The sequence below is a fragment of the Erpetoichthys calabaricus genome, chromosome 6, assembly GCF_900747795.2.
Source record: "Erpetoichthys calabaricus chromosome 6, fErpCal1.3, whole genome shotgun sequence".
Classification (NCBI taxonomy): domain Eukaryota; kingdom Metazoa; phylum Chordata; class Cladistia; order Polypteriformes; family Polypteridae; genus Erpetoichthys; species Erpetoichthys calabaricus.
In genome coordinates, this window is record NC_041399.2 from 68,453,726 (window position 1) to 68,467,109 (window position 13,384).

Consider the following 13,384-nt stretch of genomic DNA (forward strand, 5'->3'; position numbering starts at 1 on the left):
GACATTGTGTATTAAAGGACTGCACCTGGGCTCATGGTTTTAAGGACAGTTCCTGTGTTTTAACCTACTTTTTAAGGGATTATTTATGGATTGATTTTAACCTCCACTTTCATTTTTAAGGATTATTTATTTAATTAAGCACTGCCCTTTTTGAACACTGTTTGTTTGGACTTGTTTTAATAAAATCACTGAGTACTTTACACCTTCCCCTTGCTTTGTGTAGGTGTACTCATTTGCTGGCTCATCCCTCGGAAACGTTATTGGTGGTGGTGCGTTCAAGAGGCCCCAGTGGCACCTGGTAGCATGAAACCGACCTGAACTATCACAAACATAAGTCTCTTAAGACCTTAGACATACCATTGCAATAAAAGCAAAAGAGATGAGACCTGCAAAAGAATTGTGTTGGATTAAGTTCTGACTTATTACAAAACAAAATTGACTACAATGAGTGCAGACTACATCATTACATGCTAATAACATTCCATAAAGAAATGCAGACAGAGAGACCGATCTATAATAATTTCAATGGGAAATTAAGAATAGTCACAGTCATGAAAACATAGTATTTAATCTATTACTTCAAAATCGTAGACATGTGCACTAGTTTGTGCTATAAGCATGTGCTGAAGTAAATTAACTGAAGTTAACTAATAAACTGAAGTAAATTAATTTCGGTTTAGTTAAACAGATGACTTAAAAACAAATATCTTGTTTTCTTATCTCAACTTTACTTTTAACTTAATCTTTACAGAACAGCAGAAATATGCAATCTCCATTTAAGAATTCCTGTTACTGGTAGAAATGGCCGGACACTCTGATTCAATTTGGAAAAAAGAGTGACCAATTTTTAACATTCCTATAAAACATATACAGTGGAACCTCAGGTCACAAACGTGTCAGACCACGTACAAATCGGGTTATGGCCAAAAAGTTCGCCAAACTTTTGCATCTGTTCACGACCACACACTTGGGTGACGAACAAGCCAGTTTCCCTTCCAGTTCATACGCGCCGATGATTTCCGCACGTGTCCAGTCTCTCCCTGTGCAGCGAGAGAGAGAGAGAGAGCTGGCTGCGTAAGGCCGAGAAGGCAGTTAAAGAATGCACCGGCTTATTTTTAAAGAGGCTGATTCGAGCATTGTTTTAACATCATTGTATTTAATGAAGACTTTTTTCTATTGGATTTTAACCTCCACTTCACTTCTGCTTACAGTGATCGGTTTGTAGCGTGCATTGTTGCAATGTTACTTTTCTCTGTTCAAGGTTTTCTCAGTGTTATTCAATGTTTTTACATTAGTTTACTATTACGCTGTGTATTCTATGGTATAATTAACTATTTTTGTGCATAAAAATCTTTAAAAAATATATTTTCATTCAGTTCGTACGGTCTGGAACAGATTAATTGTATTTACATACAATCCTATGGGGGAAATTACTACAGGTCACGACCAAATCGGGTTACGACCAGAGTTTTGGAACAAATTACAGTCGTGACCCGAGGTTCCACTGTACAATGCTGAGTGACATCATGAACCATATGATATCTAATACCATAAAAATTAACATTTATTCATTGACAAATCAATACAAATGAGAGAGTCCACTTCTGAACACTCTAAGAACCCACTAAGTCCACAAATAAACCAGAAAAAATACTTTTAACCTCTAAACAAAACCAGAGTGAAGCAGTACAAGACACAAAAATACCACAAAAAATAAATATAAGTTTGACATCTATTTTGGTTCTTTTTGAGAAAGACCATCAATCACTTTCTGTGGTACAAAGTAACACATATAGAAATAATAGTCAATTAATTTTACAATGATACTTAGAATAATCATCAAGTAAACAATTACTCTCCCTTCATTATTAACTATTTTCTTAGTTGTTTCACTAAATGATGGCCATCTCTGTTAAATACGGAGGAGGTATAATGTACTGACCTAAGAAATTATATGTAGTCTACTGCCTAAGTTTGATGTAATGCTCCAGAATATTTAGAATCTTGTAAACAAATTCAGCAAAAAGACAGCAATGGAGGTGAAACATTTCTGGGAAATCTGAACTCTACTATGATGCAGGAAATGAACTACATAATAACATTTAACACTAGAATTACCAGAGTCTACGAAAAAACTCTTAGATCCGGCCCACCTTAAAACCGTTCTCACCTCTCTTTTGTCTTCTAAATGTGCCAATTAAGACAGCAGCAAGCAGCCAGCTATTCCATCCCCCCACCACCGCAGAACATTCACTAAGTTTTCCCAGTTCATGCCTTGTTTGATTATCTAGGAGTGACTGAAGTGCTAGAGTTTTAGAGTGGAAATAATAGATAGCTATTTGGAACACACGCATTTCATGTGTGTTCCGTTTCTACAGTAATCTGTGTAAACACATTTTTAAAACAAACGTTTTTCATATTTTAGTAGTAAATGACAAAATGTAGGCATAAACTATATAATGTATGAGGCCTGAAGTCCAAAGATCAAGTAATAACTTTCACAAAAGATTCAAGGAGTAGACAACAGCTTCATTGGCATAGCGGTAAGATTTGCCGATTCGTAATCAAGAGTCCCCGGTTCGATCCCCACTCACTCTTATATTTGCTGTTTTCAGTAGTGAGTTGCTCCTTTTGTTAATATTATACAGTACACACATACATTTGGTTTGCATCTGTAACACACGGTGTGCATTTATAGGACTTGTAAAAGTTACCGTTTTTTTTTTTTTTTTAACTTTTATTCTCTCTAAATCACGATCACGATACATACTACCGCACCCCCAGGTATCTGACGCTGTTATTTTTCATTTGATATGGAATAACTGGAGATGTGAGTGGTGTTTTGATGGAACTGGACATTCTGTCATTTGGAGGGATAAAAGCTGACACACAAACGCTGGCGAATCTGCCTTCTTCGTATCTCACCATCACTTGATTTTTTTGTTTTATTCAGTTTTATTGAGTGTTCCTGCTCATGCTGAATTAGTGTGCACCTTATGGTGTATGATGTCAAAAAAAAAAAAAAAAAACACAGACGTAAGTATATATGATATTTGGAATTATTCGTTTTATGACATGTATAGTACATTTCAGAAAACTCTGTGGCACTGATGCAACATTATTCATATTCATTCGTATAACATCTGGCAGTTTGTAATCAGTGACTGTGTGTTTTTTTTCCCCGATCTTGCCAGTCCCCACATGTTGCTGTATGCTGTTTCTTTTGTACTCCAGGACATGCAGAGGATAGAATAGTACAAAGCAGTAAGCTCAGTGCTATATACAATCATCAGATTCAAATGTTAACTGTTCACACACCGCAAGGATCGTCTTTCCTACATTTATAACGTGTGTACCTGTTACAATGTACACTCTTCTCTCTATGCTGTATGTGAAAACATCATCACACTAATGCAATATTATTTGAAAACGAACAGCGTCAGATCAGGTGTGGATTTATGTTGGCACTATTACTGAAAGAAAAAAAAGATCAATATGTGCGTTGATCCTGCAGCACTGAATAAGCTCACGCGCTCTAACATCCCCCCCTCTTCCCCCATCTGACTCTAAGAAACAGCACAAGTACAGACGCAAACCAAGTGTGATCAAGAGTCCCTGGTTCGATCCCCACTCACTCCTATATTTGCTGTTTTCAGTAGTAAGCTGCTCTTTTTGTTAATATTATTCAGTACACACATACACTTGGTTTGCGTCTGTACTTGCGCTGTTACTTAGAGTCAGATCGGGGGGGTGGGGGGATGTTAGAGCGCGTGAGCTTATTCAGTGCAGCAGGATCAATGCACATGATGATCTTTTTTTTTCTTTCAGTACATGTGCCTTCCCTGTTTATTTATATATCTTGTGACTTTTCTGCCTGTCTGTCTCTCTATTACGCAGTGCTCTGTCTGTCTGTGCGTTATGGATCTTAAAAATAATAGTTATAAAGACACTTGTTCATGTTAATTGCAGTCTCAATTGTTAAAAAATATTTTAAAAGGAGCATCCCACATGAAAATACAACAATCTCATAAACTGACAGTACATACCAATTTATAAATTTTATGTCTGTTTGAGGTTAAAAAGAAAGAAGGAAAAAAAAAAAAAAAACTTTCTCCTCAACAGGGGATTGAACTCAGGTCTCTGATGGACAGTAAGCTTGCAGCGCTCTGAGACAGCAAATCTTACCACTACACCACGGAAGCTGTTGTTATGTTCTTAAACCTTTTGTGAAAGTGTTTATTTGATGTTTGGACTTCATGCTGCTTCACACATTCTATAGTTTATGCCTACATTTTGTAACATTTATTACTAAAATATGAAAAACATTCTGTTTTAACAATGTGTTTACACAGATTACTGTAGAAACGGAACACACATGAAATGCATGTGTTCCAAATAACGATCTATTATTTCCACTCTAAAACTCCACTTCACTCCCAGATAATCAATCAAGGCATGATCTGGGAGATACTCGTGCACGTTCTAAGTCGGTGGGGCGAGGGAATAGCTGGCTGCTTGCAGCTTGTTTTTATTGGCACATTTAGAGGACAAAGGATGCTGGCGGAGAGGTGCGAATGGTTTTAAGGTGGGCAGAATCTACGAGTTTTTTCATAGACTCTGGTAATTCTAGTGTTAAAATATGTAAAATAACATTAAAATATTTTTGTACCAGGATAAATATTTTAAAAGATGCAAACATAATTTACAGCATTAAAAATGAACTCATTTAATACATATACTTATCTTATAAAATAAATACATAAAACAATAAAAGTACTTTTAATACAACTTTGCATTTAATTTTTAAAACTGAATAAAATTGTAAATTGCCAGAATGTAACTATTGAACAAAGTTCTGCAAACCACAATATTTAAGTATCTAATTCTGACATCTGCTTTCAAATTAAAAGAAACAAACTAATGGCTAGAATATTCACAAATCTACAAACATCACATAAAAATGAGGATGTTGGACTGCAAGTGTGATCAGCCAGATTTAGCAGATAATAACAGCTGGATCAGAAGAAAATGAAATTTAAGTATATTTATGAAAGACTGGTTTAACATAAACTAAATTGATGCCCCTACCACAAAATGGCAATTCTGACAACAGAAAAACTTTAATCGTATGTGTCACAGCAAAAACTACCTAAAATTTTCAGACTCCATCCAAACTCTTTGAAAATAGATATTTAAAAATGTTTCTTTCTCTATTATGTTACACTAATACCCAACACTTCCTATTTCAGTTAAAGAAATGCACAGTATATTATACTTACTGTCTCTAATACTCTCCCATGACCACTGGTCATTCTTGAAAAAAGGATGTCGCTTAATTTCTTCCACTCCATTGCGCCCTAACCGCACTTCCCTAGAACAGAGAATTAATGTCAAAATAAATTAAGATGTTAAGTCCCACTGCAAATTCATTACATATCAGGATAATTAGTTCTATTAACAAAGGTGCTGCACAAATTGTGTGACTGGCTTCTAACCACTGGATCTACCCTTAATTGAATGTTAAAACAATTAACCAGAAATTAAAACAGTGAACTAGAATATGTGACAACATTTTTATTCTAAACGTAAGTGGTGAAATTCTTATACTGTATCTTGTTTAACACACAAGATGACTACAGAAAGAAAAAAAGTGCATTAAAAACATTAAAGGTAACTCTGATATGCTGAATGAAGAAATTATACAGTTATTATCATATATAACTAAATCTACACTGCTTGAATTCTTAATTAAACATTCCATGAAATACAAGTTTTTCATGCATTCAGAAAATGAACGTGCTTTGACATTACATAATGGATGTTATAATCAGAATATAATGTACATACTGTACGTATAATACAGGTTTCCTACCTGTCTGTAAGAAAGGCACATATAAGATTTTTAGCATCTTTAGATATATCATTGTCATCTGGAAAAGTGAGAGCATTCTTGTGGTTCATAATTTTGCTGTATGTTCCAACTAACGAATCTGCATAAAATGGTGTGTCCCCTGAAAATGAAAAAATGGAAAAAAAAAAGTCACAATTTGAACTATTTAAGTCAATGAATATACTGAACTTATGATTTCACTGATATTCTACCTCAGTTTTTCTTACTCATTTTTCAAACAAGTTCCCTTTAACTTTAAAAAAAAATCGAAATAATGATCACTAAAATGTGAATAATATAAATGTCAGTAGCGTACAGCATGCCATATATACAGTATGATGCAGATTCAAAGAATGGAAAAATGAAAGAAGACTCTTTAAAGTGACCCAACTAGTTATCAGATATTTTGGCATAAACAGAATAAGCAGTAAATTGTTTTCCATCAATTGCTTCTAGGAGAGGATGTTTTGATTCCTGCCAATCCATGACACTTAGTCAATTAACTATCCAAATAACACTCCACCTCTTTGCCTCCGGAACACCCACTGATGCATTGGTCTTCCTATCCCAGAGCTCATGCATGTTCATTGCTCCCTTTACTTAAAATGAAAAAATACACTCAAACCATTCACATACCACAATTTTTCTTTTTTTTTTTAAAAAACCATATTGTGCCTGTCTTATAAAATGACAAACTGGTGGTGTGGACACAAACAGCAGGTACTTTCTCATATAGTTTCCCAGGGAGACCAAGAGTTTGACAGAAAAAAAGAAAAGTTAATTTGCCAAAGTTTCACAAGGAGCTGTAAAGTTTATTTGCATAGCAACGGACAAATCTGTATTTCTCTCAGCAAAGTGAAACAGATGTTAAGGTTTTACCACTGTTGCTTGCTTACTAAGCACAAAAGTCATTCAGCATCAGACATTGTAAGTTTATTAAGCACCCTGGGCATTTTATGTTTCACGGTAACTTGCTATGATATTGGATATACAGTACTGTGCAAAAGTTTTAGGCAGGAGTGAAAAAATGCTGTAAACAAAGAATGCTTTCACAAATATAAATAATGATTGTTTATTGTTATCAATTTACAAAATGCAAAGTGAGCGAACAAAAGAAAAATCTAAATCGAGTCAATATTTGGTGTTACTACCTTTTGCCTTCAAACCAGCATCAATTCTTATAGGTATACTTGCACAAAGTCTGGGATTTTGTAGGATTATAGTCAGGTGTATGATCAACCAATTATACCAAACAGGTGCTAATGATCATCAATGTCACATGTAGCTTGAAACACAGTCATTAACTGAAACAGAAACAGCTGTGTAGGAGGCTTGAAACTGGGTGAGGAACAGCCAAACTCTGCTACCAAGGTGAGGTTGTGGAAGACAGTTTCATGTCATGGCAAGATTGAGCACAGCAACAAGACACAAGGTAGTTATACTGCATCAGCAAGGTCTCTCCCAGACAAAGATTTCAAAGCAGACTGGGGTTTCAAGATGTGCTGTTCAAGCTCTTTTGAAGAAGCACAAAGAAACGGGCAACGTTGAGGATCGTAGACGCAGTGGTCGGCCAAGGAAACCTAGTGCAGCAGATGAAAGACACATCAAGCTTATTACCCTTTGAAATCGGAAGATGTCCAGCTGTGCCATCCGCTCAGAACTGGCAGAAACCAGTGGGACCCAGGTACACCCATCTACTGTCCGGAGAAGTCTGGCCAGACGTGGTCTTCATGGAAGAGTTGCAGCCAAAAAGCCATACCTCCGACGTGGAAACAAGGCCAAGCGACTCAAGTATGCACGAAAACATAGGAACTGGGGTGCAGAAAAATGGCAGCAGGTGCTCTGGACTGATGAGTCAAAATTTGAAATATTTGGCTGTAGCAGAAGGCAGTTTGTTCGTCGAAGGGCTGGAGAGCGGTACAATAATGAGTGTCTGCAGGCAACAGTGAAGCATGATGGAGGTTCCTTGAACGTTTGGGGCTGCATTTCTGCAAATGGAGTTGGAGATTTGGTCAGGATTAATGGAGTTCTCAATGCTGAGAAATACAGGCAGATACGTATCCACCACGCAATACCATCAGGAAGGCATATGATTGGCCCCAAATTTATTCTGCAGCAGGACAACGACCCCAAACATACAGCCAAAGTCATTAAGAACTATCTTCAGCGTAAAGAAGAACAAGAAGTCCTGGAAGTGATGGTATGGCCCCCACAGAGCCCTGATCTCAACATCATCGAGTGTGTCTGGGATTACATGAAGAGACAGAAGGATGTGAGGAAGCCTACATCCACAGAAGATCTGTGGTTAGTTCTCCAAGATGTTTGGAACAACCTACCAGCCGAGTTCCTTCAAAAACTGTCTGCAAGTATACCTAGAAGAATTGATGCTGTTTTGAAGGCAAAGGGTGGTCACACCAAATATTGATTTGATTTAGATTTCTCTTTTCTTCATTCACTGCATTTTGTTGATTGATGAAAATAAATGATTAACACTTCCATTTGTGAAAGCATTCTTTGTTTACAGCATTTTTTCACACCTGCCTAAAACTTTTGCACAGTACTGTAATTCTTAACAAAAATCTCAATTTCGCACCCACTCCCTAAGAAATTGATCACAGAGACACTAGCAAAGTCTCAAATCAATAATTCCTACCTCTACCACTAAACCTTCTAAAATAAATTTAACTCTGAAATTATTTATTGTTTACTTTAAAATACCTTAGTTCCAGCACTTACCTACAAGCATTTCATACAAAAAAACTCCAACAGACCACCAGTCACATTCTCTTCCATAATAGCCATCTCCACCCTGTGACTTTAGTACCTCTGGGGAAATGTAATCAGGAGTGCCCACAGCTGTGTCACATCGTACCATGCCATCCTTAAACATAAAAAATATAGAAATACAAGCAAGTTCTGTAAGAATCTTTCCAACTTCAAAAGATGAATTTTAGAGAAAATGTAGCTGTCATTTAATTTTTTGTATCATTACTATTTGATAATTATGGAATAGACAGAACAAATCTAATGTAAAAACATATTTAGATAAAAATGTTATATAATATCAGTTCAAATTACTGGTGCAATATTTTAAGTGCATTGGAACATCTTGTTATTCTCGAGAAGTTTAAAACACCCAAGGATTTTGTTTTAAACTGCTCCTTTACCTCCTCCATCTTTCATTCTGAGGCAGGCTATTTGTAATTTATGCCTGTAGTTTCCTAATTCTGTTTTCATTTGCCATCAGTCTGTCTAGATTTTGACATGGTGTACTTGTAAACAGAGATATGAGCTATGTATGTCACTGCTAAATCTTTGTTATATGATATTTTATAATGAGCAATGTCCCAAATGTTTTGCATATTGATTAGGCTATTTCTGGGCAAGTTGCTTGCATGTTGACAAAAAGCATCATTTTCTAATTGTCAGTAGTTTTTCATGATGAGCATTTAAGAGTGATAAACAGAAAAAGTTCAAAACAATTGGGTACAATCACTGAAGTCTTAGAAAACAGCATGTGGTGCTTGTGTGAAACAACCACTTGAGTAAACACACGTTTTCTGCAAAGTATATTTTCAGTTAAATGCCCCTACTTTACCAGCCCTTACCTTTGCTTTACCAGAATTTTAGTTTAATGCACACTTAAATGACTGTGGTAAAAATAAAAATGCTAAACAATGCTTAAAGAATAGTATTTGGATGTCATTATACTTTATATAGTTACTACATTAAGAAGCATTTCTTGTAAAACATTTACCTGATTCATTTTCATGCAGGTACCAAAATCAGCAAGTTTCAGGTGCCCAGCTTTATCCAATAACATGTTATCTGGTTTTACATCCCTGCACAGATAACCCAGTACAAAAAACATTTCAGTAACAAAATAGCACAGTGAAATTCTTCAAAAATAAAACACATTTTTGAACACATTGCTTTAAATATTTCATAACTTTATTTGACACTTAGATTGAGGTACCCCTTCCACTATTCCAAAAGATGGAAACTAAATGGGAAAGAGTTAATATTAAGTATTTATTTTAAGTTACTAGCGGATGGTTACCAATGGTAAAGCAATGTTTGAGATTTTTTTTTCTTTCAAGATGAATTAATTTTTTACTAATCTTACATAAATAAAATAAATGTATTTCTCCCATTGTACTCTGGCCAGTAGGTATCGACTCTTCTTTATCAGCAAGGTGAGATGGCAACCTCACAGCGTAATGTAAATTTGTAGTGGGACTATATAAAATGTCAGTTTTCTATGTTTGTAAGTGTTATCTTTGTCTGACCTTTCCCTCCTTATATTTTAATGTACATGAAAAGCATTTCCCTCTGCAAACAGCAAGAGCATCAGCAGCAGAAACATTTACCTTTTCCTGGAAGGTGTGGATTGCCTATAATTGTATAATGTAATTGTGGTAGAATAGGTTAAAAAAAGAAAGGTTAGCACTGCTGCCTCACACATCAGGTCACATTTTTGGCCACAATAATTGGTCCAACGTAGTTGGCAGACACTTCAGTAGCCCACAGGGACAGTTGAAAGACCATTGCACCATCACAGTAGAGTTCCAAGGGAAAATGATGATTATGTATCCCTGTGTGCTATTTACTATAAATTAACTGTCCTAGTCTTACTCTGGAGAATGCTGAGATACTTGAAATTAAACTGTTTAAAAAGCTAACCTTTGTTTGTTAAATCAGTATTTGATCTAGCATCTCTCACAACAATATTGTGGATATGATGCTTTAATGATGCTATTGAATGTTTTAAATTTTTTAAGCGAGTCATAAGATATTATTTGAATGTTTTTCAGAGAATTCTGAAAGATCTAAAGAATTAACTTTTAAGAAAAATAAATGTAATAGTTATCAGCTACTTATAATAGTGGAAAGAGCACTGGCTTCTAATGCTCTCTTAAAAAGAAAAGAACAACAAAAATTACCAATTTTTACCTTCAACAATAAAGAAAACTTTTTTTTTTTATTTTGTTGCAGTAAATTGTATAAACTATAGGCTATAAAAATTCTGCTGAATAAGTGAAAGTAAAACTTATAGGTTACACACACACACACACACACACACAACTAGTTAAGTTATGAAGGTATGAAAATACAAAATTATATCTATAAATGTTTCTCTCTCTCATATATACTTTATATAATTAAATAAAAAAGTAAATACCTGTGAATGAAGCCCATAGAATGGATTCCATCTAGTGCAAGAACTACTTCTGCTGTGTAAAACCTGGCCCATTTTTCAGGAACGTCATAATTACTCATCAGATTGACTAGGTCTCCTCCTGGCATGTATTCCATTACCATGTAAAGATAGCGGTCATCTTGAAAAGCATAAAATAGCTTGAAAGGAAAGGTAACGATTATTAATTATCTGAATTTTCAAGATACCACAGAACAGATATCCTTATGAGTCTGTAAATAAACATTAACTTGCATTATTTTTTAGAGCTATGATTACTAACAAAATGCTAAACATACAGCTATAATCTGCAAATGTGTCAATCGGAAATGACAAATGCGTATTACAAAATATAATTTATAACACTTTCTAAAATTGAATGTCTACAAACTTAACACTTAATATTCACTTCAAATTAATCTTAGCATAAACAAGATTTGAAAATCTGTGAAAAAGTGTTTATATTTAAAACTTAATAAGTTCTGTAAATGAATGATAGCCTAAAATGTCAGGTAAAAAGACAACTATTTTTTGAGATCATTTGCTGTTTATCTTAGAACATTACCTGGCAAGTGAAATTGTCATTATTCTTCCAACTCCACTTAACCTGATAAGGATTGTGATAACAACATACTGGGCTGCTTGGGCCACCCTATCCTTAGGGATGATTTCTGTTATCTCCCGGGTAATCTCCAAAATATACCACATTAACTGAAAAATATAACCACTTCGGTGTGTCCCAGGTATGCCCCTAATCTCTTTTCCCAGTAGGCTATACCTTAAAAACCTCCCATAGAAGATGTAAAAAAAAACAAAAAAAAAAAAAAAAAACATTTCAACATGTTTAAATCACCATTCTTTCCACAGCCAGAAAAATGAAAAGTGGAATGTCAGCCCTTCCAGTAAAAATTATTTAGATCCAATCTATAAGGCCCTCCCAACTTTTTCCAGTGAAAAAGACTTGGCATATGGAAACAAAAAACATAGCAGGCTTAATCAAATTGAGAATTAGTGTTTTAGGGTACCAAATCTAGGTACATTTTAGGACAAAGCAGCTGCACAATGACAAAGGAAAAGGTTAAATGTATAGAAGAACACAACAAGAGGTGGAATTTTAAAAAATGAATCATGGAGTGTGGGGGGGGGGGGGGGGGGAAGAATGTGGTTTTGGGGCTTTTGTGAATGTTGTATGGGTTTTTAGCTGGTGTTTGCAAATGATAGTTATTTGGTCAATAGCTGTAGTTTTTTTTTTTTTGATGACCCCCCACAGCAACAATCGTGCACTTTCAATTTAAATTAAGCCTGATGATAGTAACTGAAGTCTTTTTAAAGTGTACAGTACTTGTAATTAACAATATAAGCGATTTTGTCTGCGTACCGAAACTTGTTTCATACTCAGTTAATGCATGCCAACATATCCTACAATCTTCAGTATTAACCTAAAACTAATTACGGTCACTTAGCAATTCTGGTTCTGATTGCATCTTGCTGTACTGTGAATTGAAAGGTATTTGAGTTTTTGGTATCTATGTGGGGAAAAAAACATATTTCTAATATATACATATCTTCCAATAAATATATTTTTAGTAAGACAACCCAGCTTAATGACTTTTACATTTTATTCTATTTATAAAACAAGCAATTTTAGTCATATAAGTTGCAATACTGAAGATTCATTTTTGTACTTGCTTAAAGGTCAATAGTGGCATTTGGCTTTATCAAGATGCAATGAACTTTGATGCAATGATTTTGTTCTGTTTGTACTTTTTTTTGCTGTATTTTATGCGTGACAATGATTTTTCCCCATCATTAAGGGTTTTAAGAACTGAAGATTGAATTGCTGAAATATTTTTTTGGTTTTAAGATCATGTTGTCTTTCATAGACAGACAGACAGACAGACAGACACACACACACACACACACACACACTTTATTAATCCCAAGGGGAAATTCACATACTCCAGCAATATTAAATTAAAAACATGTCAGGTCTTGCAACAATATAAATTGCTTTTTCATGGGTGCTGCCATTTTTTGTTTTGTTTTGGTGCAGCTTTTCTGACCTTTTAGCTAGTATATGACAGCCAGGAGGTTGTAACTATTTCCACAGTATAAAGGTCAATTTTGTGTACTTTCTGCTTCTAGATTAAATAAAAACCAAAGAGAAAAAGGTCTCTTTGTGTTAATAGTGTGTTTATGTTTTCTGTCCTTGATTTTTAGATCATCCTATTTCCTTTTGTTTCATTTGTTTACAAATCTGTGTCCGCATTTTTCATCCTTGGCAGAATACTAACACT

General features: G+C 34.9%; 1 protein-coding gene across 2 annotated transcripts in view; it reads right to left on the minus strand.

Moving 5' to 3' along the window:
- The window catches only part of rock1 (Rho-associated, coiled-coil containing protein kinase 1), a 238,810-nt gene that overhangs the window by 65,003 nt on the left and 160,423 nt on the right, over positions 1 to 13,384 (minus strand). For both annotated transcript variants that reach the window (XM_051928913.1, XM_051928912.1), the window contains exons 5-9: positions 11,073 to 11,248; positions 9,648 to 9,732; positions 8,627 to 8,771; positions 5,873 to 6,011; positions 5,280 to 5,371 (exon numbers count right to left, since the gene is read on the minus strand). In XM_051928913.1, the coding sequence (XP_051784873.1) occupies positions 5,280 to 5,371; positions 5,873 to 6,011; positions 8,627 to 8,771; positions 9,648 to 9,732; positions 11,073 to 11,248 (637 nt within the window). The remainder of the gene's footprint in view (positions 1 to 5,279; positions 5,372 to 5,872; positions 6,012 to 8,626; positions 8,772 to 9,647; positions 9,733 to 11,072; positions 11,249 to 13,384) is intronic.